We start from the raw sequence: 21,087 nt of genomic DNA, 5'->3' as shown, positions 1-21,087 counted from the left end.
CAATCCCTGGAAAGAGGCATCCAGAAAATGGCTGGGGAGATGATAAATGTGCAGGAGGCCTGTACAAATTATTTTTTTCTCTCAAGGGGGGTTCCAGTTCTACCGGGGGCTGTTGGTCCTGGGAGATAGCCAGAGAGACAAGAAGTTGCAGTCTGGGCCTCAACAGCTGCTAGGCTGAGGGCCTCAGAGGAAGTTGAGGATTACATTTGCTGGAGGGCATTGCACTGGAGTCCTGGATCTGGCGAAGGATCTAGTTGATCTCCTTCACTGAGGATCTAACTGCAGATGCTGGGTGGCAGACAGCTCCTGGAACACTATAGTAAAGTATAGTAAATAATTTACTGGGGACTGTTAGTTGTGCAAGTACAAGAAGGGAACTAAGAGCCACAGGTTGCTATATGGACCGCTGCTGTTGGGTCTCAGATATACAAGCCATTCCCTGCTACCATGGGCGTCCACAAGGGGGGGCAAGTGCCCCCTCGAAAGCGGGTGCACAGGGTACCCAGGTGCCGTGAGATGAGGCAGAGGCTGTCAGTGCTGCCCGGATCCTATCACGAGGTCCACACACACAGATCCTCTCAGTCTCTGGGAGCTTCAGGCAGCTGTGTGGGGGAGGGGTGCTGATGTCATCCTGCAGGAGCCAGGGAGAAAGGAGATCTACCATGCTGCTAAAATGAAGTCAGTAAACAGTGAGGATTGTGCAGAAACTGACCTTTGGGGGTGAAATGATTATACTGGGGGGCAGACTGTTGCTTCACCCCATGTCATGTGCAGTGCTGAATTTTTCGCTAATCCCGGTCACCACTGACACCACCAAAAACATCATCAGAAGCCTCCGAGACAGCACATCACCAAATGATATCATTCCCACAAAACTCCTGAAAGAATATTCCCACATCTTGGCTCCTACTATAACACATCTCATAAATCAGTCGTTCAAAGAAGGGATTGTTCCGATCACCCTCAAGCAAGGCATAGTCAAACCCCTCCTAAAGAAACCCAGCCTCGACTCCAAAGACCCTAACTACTACAGACCGGTAACAAGCCTTAACACCATAGCCAAGATTATGGAGAAAGCAGTAGTACAATGGCTAAAACTCCATCTGGACACACACAAACTCTTGGACCCACTTCAAACAGGCTTCCGCCCAGGCCATGGCACAGAAACGGCACTTCTCAAAATATGGGACAATGCCCTCGAAGCAGCAGATGACAGAGAATCATGTCTCCTGGTACTACTGGATCTCAGTGCAGCGGTCGACACAGTGGACCACAATACTCTACTCATCCGCCTCACAGAAGTAGCAGGAGTCACAGATTCAGATCTACCATGGCTCGCATGCTTCTTAGAAAATCATTCACAGACAGTGAAACTAGGAGCCTTCACCTCTGAAACTCGCACAATTTCTTATGGCGTCCCTCAAGGATCACCCTTATCACCCATGCTCTTCAACATCTACATCCATCCACTCCTCAATATCATCAGAAAATCGGACCTATGCTTCCACTGATACGCTGATTGACACTCAACTCTACTTTCGCATCACAAAAAGACCAATATCAGAGACTAGAAAAATGCCTCACATTGATAGATGACTGGATGACCATGAGCTCCCTCAAACTCAATGGATCCAAAATAGAGTTTCTTCTCCTCGACGCAAACCAAAATACAAAAAATAAGACCCCATGGACACCACCCACCATCCTTGAACAGACCATCTCCCCAAGCACCAAAGCCAAAAGTCTCGGAGTCATCTTCGACTCAGCGATGTCGATGGATGCACAAATAGGATCAGTAGTCAGCGGATCTCACCATCTTCTCCGCCTGCTACGTAGACTCATCCCCTTCACTCCAGAAGAGGACAAAGCAGCAGTAGTTGGAACAATCATCAATTCCCAAGTCGACTATGCAAACTCCCTCTACATAGGACTACCTATATACTAGATTGCAAGCCTACAAGTCATCCAAAACACGGCAGCAAGACTGGTAATGGGAAAAAACCATGGCAATCCATCTCCCCATCCCTGAGGTCCCTACATTTGCTAACCATAAAGAACCTGGATAATATTCAAGACCGTCTGCCTCACCCACAAATGCAAAGAAGGAAACACTCCTCAATACCTATGCGAGAAAATAAAACACTACACACCCAATCAAAGTCTCCGATCAACTAACCAAAATCTCCTCCTCATTCCCAAGACCCGCTACAAATCAAAGGGAGAACGAAGATTCGCAGTCCAAGGACCACGGCTATGGAATGCTCTACCCACTAACATCCACACGAAAGAAAACCATCGGGCCTTCAGAAAGAAACTCAAGACCCACCTCTTCTAAGAAGCAGGACAACACAGGATGGATCTAGCGCCTTGAGGGGATTCAGTTTGCATTTGTAGCGCTATAAGTCATTCATTCATTCACCATGTGCAGTGCCCACCATATGATGTACTGTAACTGTGCCCATCATGTGATGTACTGTGCCCACCATGTAATGCACTGTGCCCACCATGTGATGTACTGGAACTGTGCCCACCATGTGGTGTACTGTGTCCACATGTGGTGTGGTGTGCCCACCATGTAATGTGCTGTAATGTACAGTGCCCACCATGTAATACGGAGTGGTGTGCCCTCTGTGTAATGTGCTTTGCCCACCATGTCATCTGCTGTGATGTACAGTTTCCACCATGTAATGCGGAGTAGTGTGCCCTCTATGTAATGTGCTGTGCCCACCATGTCGTGCGGTGTACCCATATGTAATGTGGTGTGGTGTGCCCACTGTGTAAAGTACAGTGCCCACTGTGTAATGTGATGTGCCCACCATGTAATGCAGAGTGGTGAAAAAAAGGTAAGAGTAAGAAGACTAAGTAAAGGGGGATCTATTCTATGGGGGACCTGCCCTGGCCTGCTCTAAAGGGGAATCTTTATGGGGGACCCTGGCCTGGCATGCACTTAATATGATAATTACTAAGCCCCTCCCCTTCATGACATTGTCGAAAAGGGGTGGAAAATGGGTGACCTCAAAATGCCCACCCATGCCTGCTACCTCCAGGAAAGCTGCTATTTGAAGATTAGATGGAGAAATGTGTCCTTCCACTGTTGTTACTGAACATTTCGGCGTATCCTGTGACCCTAAATCCCTTTACTGTTAAGGTCTTAGGCAATAAATCCTAAAAGGCATCCCCTAGACTGAGCCTGAATTGTTGGTGGGCATGTGACTGGCAGTCTCTGTACTAGTGGATAGTGTGCAGAGTGGTGCGCCGGCGGCAAAGAATACACTCAGAGGCTGAGGTGAGAGAGAACAGTATATTAAGAGAGTATCAACAATGTTCAATCAGGCCCGACGAGTAGGCTTAGCCAACTGGAGCCACTTACAAACAGTAGCAGAGGATCATGATCTTGAGATGATACCAACAACTATTGCAGTGATGTGTGAGAATGTAGCCTTGGTTTCCTGCGAGAAGATGGTGTGTGATGGGGCAAGACTCTGCCCTGCCCCAAGATGGCTGAGGTCACGTGGAGTGCCAGCATCCAGTCGGACAGCTGTCTACCTAGTGACTGCAGGAAGTCATAGAGGAACCAAGTTCCTCCTGTCTTCTTTCCCCTCTTCATTGCTGCTTCGGTCGAGCGACACCTACAGTGGGGAATACAGACTGCACCTGCCTACATACTAGTTGGGAGAACCTGTTTACATTCCTAGGTACACAGTATATCATTTTGTTTACCATGAGATTTTATAATAAAAGTGAGCCAGATTTGCTTGTCTTTTCATCAGAGAGGACATACGACATTTAGCACAGGTCATCATATAACCAAAAAACTGCCCTACACTCTAACAAACAAATAAAATATGTAATTACTGTAACAGATAATAAAACTATTGTTGCACATCAGAATAAAAGGCTGACCTTTCACTGTTAAGTTTCGAGTGGAAACATTGCCCAGCACCAATTGGAACGACACCCCAGTGTGGCAGAATACTTTGTGTAATAACATTTACTGAAACTGCCCTACCGCATGAACCTGATTCCAAATCAGAATTTCATTGTCAATTGGCATTTCAAGAATTGACCTTTCACGCCCCATTTTGTTTGTCTCTGTTATAACTGTTACTTAGTGCACAGCATGAAAACAGGTCTCCTTGTGCGTCTTCTTCCCTAAACAACAAGATTTTGCAAGCTTAGCTACTCTCATTGTCTGTAATGAGGCTGAAAATGACCATTAACGAAAAAAGAAAAAGCCTTCCAATTGTCAGAATTTCATCCAACTTCCAACAAACTATCCAAAGATATATATAAAACATCTGAGTCAGCCCAAGAACACATTGTCTGTAAAAATGCTGCAAAGTCCGGTGTCCCTGTACACTGGAATCACAAATACCCCAACACTCTTTAAATGGTAAAATAAAGTAGATAGCATAGCCCGAATGGAGTAAGTTAGAGCAATTTCAAAGGATACATATGATGGATAGTGACACACATGGACACTAAGGGCTCAATGTAGATACAGTAGCAGTACATTCAGAAAGGAGGGGCGAGTGCTCCATTAGATATAGATATATCTCTATATATAGATATATATAACCATGGCCAAAAGTTTTCAGAATGACACATATATAAGTTTTCACATAATCTGCTGCTTCAGTGTTTTTAGATCTTTTTTGTCAGATGTTACTATGGTATACTGCAGTATATTTACAAGCATTTCCTAAGTGTCAAAGGCTTTTATTGACAATTACATTAAGTTTATGCAAAGAGTCAATATTTGCAGTGTTGACCCTTCGCATGCTGTCAGTCAACTGCTGGGCCACATCCTGACTGATGGTAGCCCATTCTTGCATAATCAATGCTTGGAGTTTGTCAGAATTGGTGTGTGTGTGTGTGTGTGTGTGTGTGTGTGTGTGGGGGGGGTGTTAACTTTGAACAAAGGTTTTTATTGATCAAATAGTGCATACACATTATGTTCACATTCCGTACATGCTTGGTAACTCTTACATTCAAGGTTATACATTTGTGTGGGTACAGAGGAGATTACAAGATGAGATGTTTTGCTATGTGGGTAGGTTTAAAGAGTATATACGTTATAAAAAAGAATATTCAATAAGACATACTTCGTGGTTTTTATTTCAATCGTTTGTGTTGTTTTCATGTGCAAATTTTGGATTCTTGCAGCCAGTGGTCCCACACTTTATTATATTTGGTTAAGCATCCTCTATTAATATATATACATTTCTTGTATGGTAAGGTATTATTTAATTCTGTCTTCCACTCCACAATCCTGGGAGGTGAAGGTCTCATCCATTTTCTAGCTATAATACTCCTAGCCGAGAACAACGTCTCATGGAGGAATATTTTTGTGAATTTATCTATTATGTCAGGGGAATATCCCCAGCAGGCATTGTTTCGGGTCTAGTGCTAATGGTGAGCCCATGGTGTCATGCAGCAAGGTTACTATTTTCTTCCATAAGCCTTGTATTTTGGGGCATGCCCAAAGAGGATGGAAGAATGTGCCCATTTCTTGTCCACACATCAAACACATTGTGGACTGAGTACATTTATATCTAGCAATTCTAAGGGGCTTGGGGTATGCCCTGTGAATAATGTAGATTTGCAATAGTCGGTCGGAGAGTTTGGGGGATACAGCCTTACAGGACTCCAGTGCCTCCCCCCATTCCTCATCCTCTAATGATCCCACCTCCCTCTCCCACCGAGGCTTCAGGTTATACGCTAGTTTGGTGGATACAGGGGTAGAAAGCATATTATAAAAGGCTGAGATAAGTTTATGGGGGTCTGTGCTCTTAATTACTGCCATTATAACATTAGAGGTGAGGTGCGGGAGGGAGTTTGGAAACTGAGATTGTGTCGTGTGACAAAGTTGTAAGAATTGGAAGAACATGTGATTTTGGAGTGTGAATTCTTTTTTAAGTGTGTTGAAGGTCTTGAGGTTGCCATCTGATAATATGTGGTGTAGATAAAATATCCCCTGCGTGGTCCAGACTCCTAGAATTTGTGGGGTATTTTAGTTCACCTGCCTCTCGAGGATTGACCACTGGGTTTTTTCCGGATGCTCCAAACATTTGGAAAGATGGTTCATCAGAGAAAATTTACCCCAGTCCTCGCAGTCCAATCCCTGTACCTTTTACAGAATATCAGTCTGTCACTGAAGTTTTTTCTGGAGAGAAGTGTCTTCTTTGCTGCCCTTCTTGACACCAGGCCATCCTCAAAAAGTCTTCTCACTGTGCATGCAGATGCCCTCACACCTGCCTGCTGCCATTCCTGAGCAAGCTCTGCACTGGTGGTTCCTGATAACGCAGCTGAATCAACTGTAAGAGACGGTCCAGGCGCTTGCTGGACTTTCTTGGGCTCCCTGAAGGATTAAGTTATTTTTCATGGCAAAGAAGGACATTGCAACTAATTGCAATTTATCTGATCACTCTTTCTTCACATTCTGGAGTATATGCAAATTGCCATCATAAAATCCGAGGCAACAGACTGTGTGAAAATTGATAGTTGTATCATTCTCAAAATGTTTGGCTAGGGCTATATATATATATATATATATATATATATATATAATATATATATATATATATATATATATATATATATATATATATATATATATATATATATATATATATATATATATATATATATATATATATATATATATATATATATATATATATATATATATATATATATATATATATATATATTTTTTATAGTTCTGACCTTAAAGAAAGCTGTTTCTCAGGGGAAGGTGTCATGGCTGACTGCAGGGTTTTTTGAACAATGTCAGATTGAGCCTGTCCTTAATCTGTACTCATAAACATACATACATTGCAATAAGCCTAGCCCCTAGTGAGTCTGCATGGTTGCCTTTATAGTAGGAAGCTTCCTATGGTGGCACACAAAGAAGAGGAGGAGCCTAGAACGCCAGCAGGGAACCCCAGAAAAGGAGGTTCTGGGTCTCTCTGTGCAAAACCATTACACAGAGCAGGTAGGTAAGACATATTTCTTACTTTAATAAGAAAATTCTGTTTACAATCACTTTAACCTTCTGCAGGGCTCTGCTTTAAAATAAAGCACAGTTAAAATGGTTTCAAGTGTGTTAGTGGCCCCTTGGGACCAGGTATAGGGTGACTCAGTTATCACTGGAGCAGGGCACAAGGACCAAAACATATACATATGTTTTGGTATACATTTTTTCAAGACTTCCCCTGTCTTACCTGTGGAAGATCTCTTAGATTCTTCTCTTTTCAATCAGCAAGTTCCTTTGACATTACAGGTTGCCAAATGTCCGTTTTCTTTGGTTTGATACTATAACCATATAATCTGGTGACTAGTGATGATAGACATTTTCCTAACTACCCTCCACTCCAGTGATTTGTGATCCACCCATCGGAGATTGACCAATACCGTGTTCATAATATTATGAAAAATGTCAAAATGTTCAAGAAGACCTGTTATGTGCTTTGATCTATCTTGCCTATATATGCCTCTCAGCACTTAGATTATTATGTCTGTTAGAATATGACTAACCTGTCTTGATTTATATGTTTCTTGTACAAGTGGATGGACTGTGAGTGCCATTGTACTGTATGTGTCCAAACAAACCCTGAATTAAACCCTAAACTGTCTAAACTAAACCCTGTCTCAGGAGCATCATATTAAAGGACTTGAATAGGTATGGTGACCTTGTTCATGAAACAGTAAGTAAAAATATATAGAAGAAAAATGAGAGGGGTCTAATATCCTTGAGTTTTTGGGGGGTAAGGAGTCAGCCAAATATTAAGCAACAGCTAATCAGTTAGGACTGCAAAAAAAAAAAAGTATTTTCTCCATTAGAATTTGTATCTGGGACATTGAAAGAAGATGACTTAGTTGTGAAGGAAACCAAGTCCGGGAAACTTAAAGAGACCATGTGTATTGTTCAGTAAGTAGTGGAGCAGTAAGAGAAGCCTGTATTTTGCTCCAGAAGCAAGTATGAGTGAATTGGGTATAATGGTCTTGTGTGACACACAAGAATGTGCACTTGGACCCTTCATATGAATCCTCTATCTCTCTTTTCATCTGTTAATGAAGAATTCTAGGTATGGATATTTTATACTGTACACAGTTAAATTGCTCCAGCTTATATGTACAATATACACCATACCTAAAAAAGACAAAAAAAAGGCAGTCACTTCCAGCGCTTCTATAGTAAAGAGCAACAAGTGCATCAGTATTCCAAGACTAGGTGGATGCTGCCAAGACTTGGTGGATGGGGTAATCCAATGGGAACTACAAAAAACAAAATGGAGCACATGTGCTGTAATACAGCAAGGGGTAAATCTGATGCATTTTGGGGGCGCACCCTCTTCCTCAGAGCTAGGCTACTCAGAGTGTGTGTGTGTGTGTGTGTGTGTGTGTGTGTGTGTGTGGGGGGGGGGGGGGGGTTACATAGTTACATAGTTAGTCTGGTTGAAAAAAGACACAAGTCCATCTAGTTCAACCAATATTCAGATAATATTCTTACCTTTCCCTGATTTCCTCTGATAGCACCTAGGCGAAGGTGATGTCATGCTCTTTCAACCAGATTACAGAGAATGTTGAATAGCCCAAATCTCGTGATGAGACAATCCTGTGCTGTGGTACAGCAACTTCCCATGAGATTTGGGCTGCTCAATATTCCCAGGAATGTTGTTGGCAGGAGAATCATGTCAGCACATGCACTACAGAAATCCACTAAAGTTAAGTATAATATCTCCCCCCATGGGAAACCTTCACTTAAAAGTGGAGGTATTGCTTATCAGCCTCCACACCCCAACATATATATTTTTTCAGGAGTGGGTACCTTTTTCTGATAGGTACCCACTCCCACATCCAAAATTCTTGCCAAGGCAAGAATTACGTCAGCTGAACAAAGGAGGTTGGATGCTGGGCATAGGCACTATTCAGAGAATGCTTTGTATTACATGAATGAATGCAAAGTGTTCTCTGATTTGATAAGGTGGAGAGGCGTGCTGTGATTTTTCCAACATAGAAGCACAATTGGGAGAAAGCCATTACCTATGACCGCAAGCACCCAAACAATTACCTTACTGGTAGGATCATCAGGGTGCTTATTATTGTAAGCTGCAGATGTAAAGTGGGCCTTGTACTTCAAAGGTCTGCTCATTCAAGGTGCTCTCTCACCCCTTCCCTAAAATGCTAATGAAAAAAAATGGGGGGGTTTACATAGTTACATAGTTAGTCTATGTTAGTTAGACACAAGTCCATCCAGTTCAACCAATGTTTAGATAACATTCTTACCTTTTCCTCCCATAGCACCTAGGCGAAGGTGATATCAATGATGTCACCAAATCACAGAGAATGTTGAGTAGCCCAAATCTCGTGATGAGACAATCCTACACTTTGCTACAGCAACTTCCCATGAGATCTGGGCTGCTCAGCATTCCCAGGAATGTTGTTGGCAGGAGGATCATGTCAGCGCATGCACTACAGAAGTCCAATGAAAGTTAAAGCGGAGTGCCCACTGTGGAAGTGTCCGCCCCCGTTGTGATGGCAACGAAGCCCTCAGCGCTGCCCAGTGACTCCTGGGAAATGATGACAGACATCTCCCAGGAGCACTAGCAAGCACGGGCGCCAAGGGAAATCAGCTCAGATGAAGACAGCACTAGTCCCTTGAGCTGCTAAGGGTCTGTTTCCTTTATTTTTTTAATAGAATGACTAAAGTTCCTCCTTAAGAAAGAGGGAAGGGGGTCTCACTGAATTAGCAAACCTTGCCTGAAGTGCAAAGGTCTGCTTTAAAATAATTCAACACAGCTTCTGAAATTACAATAACATGTTGAAGCTTATATGAGATGTGTAGTGAGTTGGTTAAGATCTACTTTGAGCACTTTTAACTTTTCAAAACGAAATACTTGTTTTGGATTTGTGATTAAAAAGTATTGAAGACAGTGGCAGCCGGGCAATTAACCTTTCTCAAAAGAACAAAAGAAGTTTAAAAATGTCAGCGTACATGTTAATCTCATGGCAGGTGTAATTTAAAAAACTCTGACACATAATTAAATGTTTTAATTCATTCACATACTAGTCTATGGATGTAAAAAAATTTTTTTTCTAAATTCCTTTTCTTATTTTTGTGAATTCTGTAGCCAGCAGTTGGCTGTAGTCAGCCTATCCATCCTGCAACAGTAGCGCTTCTCCGATTGTATTTTCTCTGCTACATGTTGTTTGAGCTGGTTCCAGCAGGGTGTGCTAGAGAGTTATCTTTCCATGTTCTGGGTATTTGATGGACTAGCCTAGTCCTTGCCAACCTCTTTAACATAGAGAAACCCTTTTAATAACTTTCCAGGCTCAGGGGACCCCTAAGGACTACTATATTTCACAGCTCACGGTACATTAGCATGATGGTGACTGGAAAGAATGTTCATTCATTTGTGGGCATTGGGAATAATCTCCCTCTTACAGATAGTTAAAAAAGATCATTGGTGTCACTGGGAACTTATCTGAAAGCCAGAAATTTCTCATTGCTCAAAAAGCCCCTGACATGTTTTGGAAGAACCATAAGGTTCCACAGAATCCTGGTTGAGAAGGACTGGCCTAGCCTATCAGTGGGCCTAGAGAACCTGCTGAAGCATGCTGAGAATGAATTAATATTTGAGACTTTTCCTGTTCTGTCTCTTCCCTCTTGGGCTTTTGCTCTGTGAGCTTGTAATGCTAGAAATTCAGTCTCTCCTATGCCATGAAAGGGAACAGGGATCTGCACCCTGAGAGTGTTGGCTGCTGGAGAAAGGAGTGAAAACCTATAGAAAACAAGCTGCAACTGTCCCCGCATATGGAGATGTGGTTAATTACTGGTTGAATGGAAAATTGTGCACAAGAACCTTCAGCTTCGGCCATTGGGTCAATGTACAAGCATATACAACACCCTTCAGCATGGGTCAATATAAGTGTTTATGTATATATACTGTATATACCTGTGTGATACCCCTGGCCGCTGAACACAGAACATTGCCTGTTTGGCACAGGCACTATTCACAGAACACATTCTATTTTCTCAATTTATGCAAAGTGTTCTTTGCTTGGATAAATTGGAGATCATGATGTCACCACCACAGCTTTGCATCCATTGAGAAAATGGAAAGTCTTTTTTAGAATCGTGACCGAGTGACCTCTTATGTTCACAATGTAGCAGGGTAGCTGCTCAGCACAGGAGCCAGAAGTGAGTGGGGATCACTGGATTAGCAGTGCTTACTAAAGTGATTTCCATCTTCCACAGAGATCCCACAGGAATGGCACATACATACGTACAATGGTCCAAAGTGGACCAGTATAACTGTGCAAAAATTGCCAAACCTAAACTTCAGCTTTAACTCTCCAGAATCTACCAAATATTGAAATATAAGCTTTTTGTCAAACAGTGCATCTAAAACTAAAATGGAAATAGGTGAGAAACTAGACTTATGGGCTTAATGTTGCTAAATTTTGTAGAGTACTCTCCCGCTGTATAGACAACCTTCTGAATAGTTTGTTTAGGCAACAACTTGAAGACCATTTTTAGTTCCTGTTGCCCTTATTGGACCTAACTCATTGGTCAATAAGAAGACCTCTTTCCTTCAGTAAGAGAAGAGACAAAAAACCATAAAGATACAGCAGAGAAGCACTGTGGCCGAGGCCAAAAAAATGAGCAAGTATTTGTCCCATAATAATGTGTCAAAGTAAATGTGGAAACCTCCGAAAAACATGTATTTATGGCACCGCTTCCGAAATCTTAACAAGCCGTTCTATCAGCGTCGGCCAAACAGCTGCAAGGCATGCCGAGAATTGCTTCTGCTTTCATTTGTTTTCTTATATATTTCCCTGCACCTCGCAGTCATAAGGCTTGTGTCAACGGTAATAGACTGCGGGAGCTGAGAAGGTTATCCAAGCACAGTCGACCTAAAATAACGGGAAATTTAAGGGCCGGTCTTACCTTGCGCTTGTTTGTAGGGCAGACATAAAGATAACTCAAGATGGTCTTTAATCCGACTTTATCATTCAGCTTCTCATATGTCGTCCCGTAGTCCGTAGATCTGAAAAAAAAATGTGCAAAGAGAACCGTGAGATGCTAAATCTGCCCATAGGTTCCACAGTGTGCTGCTTAAAGGAAACTTGAGACAAAAGTAAACCCATAAAGAAAATATAAGGTAGCACTTGTTTACACTTGCATCTGGGGGCTTTACCACCCCAGCCGGCCTGGTTGAACACATGCCACAGCCATGGTGCTTTGCAGCCAGGACGAAAATGATACCCCCTGTTACAATTGATGGTAGTACCACTGCCGAACATAACCCATTCAAGTGAATGGGGCTGCACTGCAATGGCCCTGTAACTTCCAGTCGCAGTATGATGGTGTTGGCTTTATAGGGTTAAAACAAGTGGTGAGTAGGCAACATATACAGCCCCCCACCACCCGTCAAATGGGATGGCAGGGTCTTCCGCAAGCTGTAGATCTAAACCCATCCATGGTTCTATTTTTTAGTGGTTTTCCCCATTTTTGTAATTAAGTCTAGTTCAGTGAATACATAAAATAGACCCTTTAGGCCAATTTACACTATTGCATAATAATGTATAGCATAACCTTACCTACACACAATAGTGTGAATGGGCCCTTAGGGTTTTACATCTACTTTAAAGTGGTTCAAAAGGCTGGGTGTTTTTTTTGTTTTTTTTACATTAATGCATTTGAATTAACTCTAATGCCCCGTACACACGGTCGGACATTGATCGGACATTCCGACAACAAAATCCTAGGATTTTTTCCGACGGATGTTGGCTCAAACTTGTCTTGCATACACACGGTCACACAAAGTTGTCGGAAAATCAGATTATTCTGAACGCGGTGACGTAAAACACGTACGTCGGGACTATAAACGGGGAAGTAGCCAATAGCTTTCATCTCTTTATTTATTCTGAGCATGCGTGGCACTTTGTGCGTCGGATTTGTGTACACACGATCGGAAATTCCGACAACGGATTTTGTTGTCGGAAAATTTTATAGCAAGTTCTCAAACTTTGTCCGATGGAAAATGTGTGATGGAGCCTACACATGGTCGGAATTTCCGACAACAAGGTCCTATCACACATTTTCCGTCGGAAAATCCGACCGTGTGTACAGGGCATTACATTTACCATTTCCCTCCCCCACCACTAAAAACGTACCTGAGCCTGTCAGGGATCCAGTGCTGTGCCTGACTGCAGTCTTCTCTCTCTGCTCTTCCATCTTCTCACAGACTCCAGCAGCAGCGGGAGCCATCGGCTTCCACTGCTGTCAATCAAATACTATGAGGGGGAACTAGGGGGCAGAGCTGAGCCGCACTATGTGCGTCTATGGACACAGGCAGCGTGACTTGTCAGTGAGCCCACAGGGGTGCTCCTATGGCAAGTGGCTTACTACAGTGCCTAGAAAAAGTATTCATACCCCTTGAAATTTTCCACATTTTGTCATGTTACAACCAAAAACGTAAATGTAGTTTATGGGGATTTTATGTGATAAACCAACACAAAGTAGCACATAATTGTGAAGTGGAAAGAAAATGGTAAATGGTTTTCAACATTTTTACAAATAAATATGTGAAAAGTATGGTGTCCATTTGTATTCAGCCCCCCTGAGTCAATACTTTGTAGAACCCCCTTTCGCTGCAATTACAGCTGCAAGTCTTTTTGGGGATGTCTCTACCAGCTTTGCACATCTAGAGAGTGACATTTTTGCCCATTCTTCTTTGCAAAATAGCACAAGCTCTGTCAGATTGGATGGAGAGCTTCTGTGAACAGCAATTTTCAAGTCTTGCCACAGATTCTCAATTGGATTTAGGTCTGGCCTTTGACTGGGCCATTCCAACACATTAATATGTTTTGCTCTAAACCATTCCATTGTATCTCTGGCTGTATGTTTAGGTCGTTGTCCTGCTGGAAGGTGAACCTCCACCCCAGTCTCAAGTCTTTTGCAGACTTTAACAGGTTTTCTTCTAAGATTGCCCTGTATTTGGCTCCATATATCTTCCCATCCACTCTGGCCAGCTTCACTGTACCTGCTAAAGAAAATTTTCCCCACAACATGATACTACCACCACCATGTTTCACAGTGGGGATGGGGTGTTCAGGGTGATGTGCAGTGTTAGTTTCCTGCCACACATAGCATTTTTCTTTTAGGCCAAAAAGTTACATTTTGGTCTGATCTGACCAGAGCACCTTCTTTCACGTTTGCTGTGTTCCCCACATGGCTTCTCGCAAACTGCAAACAGGACTTCTTATAGCTTCCTTTCAACAATGACTTTCTTCTTGCCACTCTTCCATAAAGGTCAGATTTGTGGAGTGCACAACTAATAGTTGTCCTGTGGACAGATTCTCCCACCTGAGCTGTGGATCTTTGCAGCTCCTCCAGAGTTTCCATGGGCCTCTTGGCTGCTTCTCTGATAAATGCTCTCCTTGCCCAGCCTGTCAGTTTAGGTGGACGGCCATGTCTTGGCAGGTTTGCAGTTGTGCCATACTCTTTCTATTTTCAGATGATGGATTAAACAGTGCTCCGTGAGATGTTCAAAGCTTGGGATATTTTTTTATAACCTAACCCCGCTTTAAACTTCTCCACAACTTTTTCCCTGAACTGTCTGGTGTGTTTCTTGGCCTTCATGATGCTGTTTGTTCACTAAGGTTCTCTAACAAAACTCTACATTACACACAGGTGGACTCTATTTATTAATTAGGTGACTTCTGAAGGCAATTGGTTCCACTAGATTTTAGTTAGGGGTATCAGAGTAAAGGGGGCTGAATACAAATGCATGTTACACTTTTCACATATTTATTTGTAAACAATTTTGAAAACCATTTATCATTTTCTTTCCACTTCACAATTATGTGCCACTTTGTTTTAGTCTATCACATAAAATCCCAATAAAATACATTTAAGTTTTTGGTTGTAACATTACAAAATGTGGAACATTTCAAGGGATATGAATACATTTTGAAGGCACTGCATGGTGGCACACAGAGAAGAGGTGGAACCAGGAGCGCTGTCAGGGGACAACAGAAAAGGAGGTTTGGGGCCACTCTGTGCATGACCACTGCACAGAGCAGGTAGGTATAATGTGTTTGTTATTTTATTAGAAAAAAATAAAATCTAGACTTCACAACCACTTTAAAGTCGCATGTGTAGGCAGTATGGAGATGCCACACTCCAAGTAGCCCAACCTATGGTAAGAGTGAAGAGTGCCCTCTCTATGATTAAGCGCTGAGGGTGGGGCGAAACACATCAGGGAGTGTGGCCTGAGAGGAGCCAAGTCTGAGACCCGACTTTCACTCTTACCATAGATCGGGCTACTCGGAGCGTCTCCATACTACCTACACATCAGCCACCCAGTGACATACAGGGCCAGATTTTCCACTAGGCACATTAGGCAGGTGGCTACAGGCGCTAAAGGGCAGCCCATCAGTATGAGGTTTTTTTTATCTCTCTTTTTTTAATCCTTTCGCTGCCAGGTCCATACTTCATACAGACCTGACAGCGGGGGGTTTCACATAAATTTGGTGGCTGTAGCCACCAGGATCGTGTGTAAAACTTACTGCCTGTCAGGTGGAAGCATTCAAGCGGCTGCGCTGCCACCCGATTGCTTTTACACACCCCTCGGTACCGGCACCCCTCCACGCCCGCCCGCCATGTTTTCCGGGCTCTGCTTGGAAAACCCGGGAACTGACATGGCAGGTGGAGGTGAGGAAAGACATGTCCGCTCTCCTCCCCTTCTTGCTGTGACCCGGAAAGCGATGTGTATGACGTCACCTTCGGGTCACCCTGTCATTTTCCCCGGCTAGCATAGCTGGGAAGGATTGTATTGCAGTGCGATGTGAATTGCATTACATTAAGTGGAGCCCAGAGGAGACATGCAGGGTCTTTTAGACTTTGCATGTCTCATTAAAGAGAACCTTTCACCTAAAAATCATGAAAAAGAAAAAAGTTAGGCAAATATTATTATTATTTTTTTTTTTTGCAAACAAATAAAGTTACACCCAAGCACATAAAATCCCCCCCCCCCAAAAAAAAAAATCTGAAGCCCCCGCCACCCCCACATATACGCACAGACGAATGTAAAGGCACGCATCGGGGCGCCTACATGTAAAAACATTGATTGTGATACACATGTTAATTATGGCTATACATGCCAGAGTGAGAGTTTTTTGAGGAGTCGCCTATAGAAAATATTAAGTACAGATGTTTGTTGCCATTTCACAGGCACGCACGTTTGACATGTTTGGTATCTATTTACTCGGTGCAACCTCGGCTTTTACATTTTACTAAAAATGTGGGTAGTTTATTGCATTTGTCTGCCCTAAAAAACACTTTAGTGTGTTTTTTTACTGAAATTTAGACCTTTGCAGTATTTTATCAAGAAAAAAAAAAGTTGGTCTTACTGGTGGGGGGAGGATCTCTCCCTATGGGCTCCTGAGATGTAAATCCGGCCCTGGTGATGCATATGTGTGGATGATGGGTGTTAAAGCTCACCCTGTGTTATGCGGGCGGCAACAGGTTAACATGAAAAAATATTTCTGATGACAGATCCACTTTATTTATGGCGTTTTTTTTTTTTTTTTTTGTTCAGCACTCACGCTACAGCACCTCTCACAATAAGCTGACAAAGCTCATAAACATTTGTATGCTCCTATGTACAATTTCTTATTAGCTAAAAAGTTGCATTTTTTGTTTCAGAAGCCCCATGGATCAATTATTAAAAAAATTAATAAAAAATTCCTTATTTGCATAATCTTATACACCGCCGTCGGTTTACTCTCCCCCTCCAACAACCTTTATTTAAATATCTTTTGTCTTCCGCAGACTATTTATCATAGAAGTTAAAACTTCCATGGCAGAAATACATAATTTATTCCTGGAAAGAATGCAAACACAATATCTAGTCGGAGGTATTAGCCGGTAGTCCGAAAGCAAACTTTTATTATAAAATCATTAACGGCGGCTCATTTTCTGGATCCCATCGTATATATTAATGTCGAGGCCGTCTTCTACCCAGAAATCACCTTGTAGGATGGAGCTATGAAGGGAGAACAGGCTATGAAATATTAGTGAGGATGCAAGGATTTAAATTACTTCATTATAAAACACTGATAGATTTCACTAGTTCTGGACCAATTAGATTATTTTTTTTTTCTTTTGGCGGTAATCTAACTTGCTGGGCTGAGATAAAGTCACAGAATTTTATTAAACCCGGTGTGACATCTCTACTGCAACTAAACAAGTATTAGAAAAAGCATGGTCCAATAAACCCGTCATAGAACAATTTTATCTGACCTCCAGCCTTCCCTTTAGTCCTGCACAGGTCTACAGGCTCTTCTGCATTGAAATTATTATTTTTTATTTCCTTCCTGTCTTCCTTTCTTCTATCTATGATCACATTGCTAACAAGCCCCTCATGTGATAGCATTGATAGGTGATCGGTCCTCCCTTTGGAGATATCAGGGTTTGGTGTGACATGTTTTTGGAAAAGATCAACATTCATATTTGCCAGCACACCAAGCTATAAGTAAAGGCGATGAAGAAATAAAAATAAATAGGGGCGGGGTGGGGGAAGGAAGGTGTGACAGATCCAACTGGGACAGAGGCTTTTGGAGGGGACTAGGGGCAAGCCTCCTACCCACTGATTATGGTCCATGTAAGAGACTGGGGATTTTGTCTGATTCTCCTGGTCAGAGCATGGTAAAGAGCTCAGTTTAGCCTTTGATGCCATGGAGAGAACAGAACATTCTCTAATGATGGACAACCACGTTATGAATGCTGAGAGTGAGGCTTGGATTAATTCTCTGAATAAGGCTCCCCTGGAGTGGATGGATAGGTATAATATTAACCGGTTCCGGACCGGCCGCTGCAGTTGTACTGCGGCAGGTTGGCCCGCCGTAACTCTACGTCTGCCCTTTAAGGCACTGTAGAAGGTGCAAGTGCCTGGCGGGCACGATGACCGCCGGGCACCCACGATCGCTCGTGTAAACACACAAATCCCGGTTCTCTCAGGGGAGAGGAGAGAGATCATGTGTTCATACTGAGTATGAACACCGATCTCTCTCCTCCCCTAGTCAGTCCCATCCCCACTACAGTTAGAACACACCTAGGGAACACAGTTAACCCCTTGATCACCCCCTAGTGTTACCCCCTCCCCTGCCAGTGACATTTATTCAGTAATAGTGCATTTTTCTACACTGATCGCTGTATAATTGTCAATGGTCTCAAAAATGTGTCAAAAGTGTCCAATTTGTCTGCTGCAATATCACAGTCCCGATAAAAATCACAGATCGCCTCCATTACTAGTAAAAAAAAAAAAATAATAATAAAAATTCCATAAATCTATCCTCTATTTTGTAGAAGCTATAACTTTTGCATACACCAATCAATATATGCCTAATGCGATTTTTTTTTTTTTTACCAAAAATAAAAGTAGAAGAATACATATCCGCCTAAGCTAAGAAAAAAATTAGGTTTTTTTTTTTTAAAATTGGGATATTTATTATAGCAAAAAGTAAAAGATATTGTGTTTTTGTTTTCAAAATTTACGCTCTTCTTTTGTTTATTCTGTGTTTATTAAAAGTCAGCAGCTAGAAAAAGTATAGCTGTGACTTTTATTAAACACATACTTACCTGTTCCATGGTCCAGCGATGCGGCCACACGAAGCCTCGGTTCTCTCCCTCGCCTCTATCCGGTGCCGGCATCACTAGTGTGGGTACCCGGCTGTGACAGATTGCAGCTTCACAGCCGGGTGCACACTGCATGAGTCGCGCTACGCGTCCTGAATGGCCGAGCAATCTTCTTGGGCCTGTGACGTGTCCCAGAAGATTGCAGGGAGGGGGAGAGGAGAACTTCCGATCGAGTCGCCTCGGAGGCGTGAGCGGAAGTGGGAGCTAGGTACCTGTCAAAACTAGGTACCCACCCCCCCCAAAAAAATTACATGCCAAATGTGGCATGTCAGGGGGTTGGGAGTCCTTAAAGCAGAACTTCCACTTTTGGGTGGAACTCTGCTTTAAATAGCTTATTGTTTTTTATTTCAATCGTTTTTATTGGTATTTTGAAAAATGCAGAGTAAATGAACACTATGCAGGGCAGCAAGCAATCCTCGCATGCTCTGAATCATACAACAAGAAATGATACAAAACAAATGAGGGGAGGAGAGCATGCAATCCTCAGGGGGAGATCTTGGTAAACTGGTTAGGTCTTTAGTAAGGCCACGGTGGAACATGTGGGCATCAACAGAAATTGATGAGAAAAATAAGCTTTGGGTTATAAACATAGTACATTATGAAGACATTATTATCCCTGAGAGGTAGCCGTCAGGAATATTGCCCTGTATATCAAAATAAGGATCAATGAGGGTAGGAAGATCCTGAGGTTGGGACCTTGCTGAAACATAATCACTGTAAGTAGCCCCCCGAAAATGATATAGAGGGTTCTGGTCCAGTGACCATTTTTCTCTAAAAATCTTCCCCCTGTTTCCCTGTTGGGGGCTCCAATGCCTCAACTATAGCGATAAATAGCTTTCTGTTTAATCAACTTACTGTTAATGGTTAAGTCGGCTGTTCCTTAACTATTTTATGTATTTTGGTATTTTTTATTCTGATTTTGTGTGGTATATACAGTATCTCACAAAAGTGAGTACACCCCTCACATTTTTGTAAATATTTTATTATATCTTTTCATGTAACAACACTGAAGAAATGACACTTTGCCACAATGTAAAGTGTAGTAGTGAGTGTACAGCTTGTATAACAGTGTAAATTTGCTGTCCCCTCAAAATAACTCAACACACAGCCATTAATGTCTAAACCGCTGGCAACAAAAGTGAGTAAACCCCTAAGTAAAAATGTCCAAATTGGGCCCAATTAGCCATTTTCCCTCCCCGGTATCATGTGACTCGTTAGTGTTACAAGGTCTCAGGTGTGAATGGGGAGCAGGTGTGTTAAATTTGGTGTTATTGCTCTCACTCTCTCATACTGGTCACTGGAAGTTCAACATTCAAATTCAACTTTCTCTCCACAGTGACTCAGCTGTTGATGATCTGCTCGTCAGTCCTGCCTACTTAAAGCCATCCAGCCACCTCATCTCTGCCTTCGCCTTTGGTCACATCTCTGACACTTTCTCCTGCGTTCCTCTTGAAGACTTGCTCGGCTGATGTCCCTTCTGGCTCCTGATCCTGCTTGCTGTACTACTATGTTGATCTCTGGCTCTCTGACATTGGCTGACTACCCGATCTGGTTACTGAACTCTGGCTATGTATTGACTATGCTTTCTCTGTTTACCCTTTTATTATTATTAAACAAGTGTGATTAACTGTACTTCTGTCTTGGTCTGATTCATGGTTTCTGACAATATTGACACTTTGGGCCCAATTTGGAGAATTTCACTTAGGGGTATACTCACTTTTGTTGCCAGCGTTTAGACAATAATGCCTGTGTGTTGAGTTATTTTGAGGGGACAACAAATTTACACTGTTATACAAGCTGTACACTCACTACTTTACATTGTAGCAAAGTGTAATTTTCGTCATGTTGTCACATGAAAAGATATAATAAAATATTTACAAAAAAGTGAGGGGTGTACTCACTTTTGTGAGATACTGTATTCTGTGTGAATTTACAATGAAGAGAGTTCCAGTTTGCATCTAGGCTAGTGTTTTCTAGTTCTTGGGTGCTCAACTATAATTCCTCTGGGTTCCTGGCTCAAGATTGAGAGAAGCTGTATCTTGACAGAGGCACCCAAACTGGGTGCTGGACAGTCAGTCACAGAAGGGAGGGGGAAGGGAGAAAAAAAAGTAAGGGGGACAAAAAAGGGAAGAAAAAAATGACTGGGGGAAGGGGAGAAGGGAAGGAAATGCAAGGAGAAAGAAGATGGTGAAAACAGAGAGAGAAGTAAAAGGAAGATATATACAATATAAATGAGAAGGGGGACAGAACAGGGCCAAAGGAATCTTTGTACCTGCTGCCATGACTACACCAAAATAAGACAATCTGGATAAAGAGTATGGGCCCGAGATCACCATCTTTGGGGTCCCTAGTGGAACAATCAACCCAATATTACA

The 21,087-nt window shown here is 42.5% G+C and overlaps 1 protein-coding gene across 9 annotated transcripts in view; it reads right to left on the bottom strand.

Moving 5' to 3' along the window:
* SORCS1 (sortilin related VPS10 domain containing receptor 1) overlaps window positions 1–21,087 on the bottom strand; it is a 1,093,315-nt gene that overhangs the window by 629,378 nt on the left and 442,850 nt on the right. For all 9 annotated transcript variants that reach the window (XM_073595916.1, XM_073595919.1, XM_073595918.1 and 6 more), the window contains exon 3: window positions 11,957–12,056. In XM_073595916.1, coding sequence (XP_073452017.1) covers window positions 11,957–12,056 — 100 coding nt within the window. The remainder of the gene's footprint in view (window positions 1–11,956; window positions 12,057–21,087) is intronic.

The sequence above is a fragment of the Aquarana catesbeiana genome, linkage group LG08, assembly GCF_042186555.1.
Source record: "Aquarana catesbeiana isolate 2022-GZ linkage group LG08, ASM4218655v1, whole genome shotgun sequence".
Classification (NCBI taxonomy): Eukaryota; Metazoa; Chordata; class Amphibia; order Anura; family Ranidae; genus Aquarana; species Aquarana catesbeiana.
The sequence above is the reverse complement of the archived record's forward strand: the minus strand, read 5'-3'. Positions and strand labels throughout refer to the sequence as shown.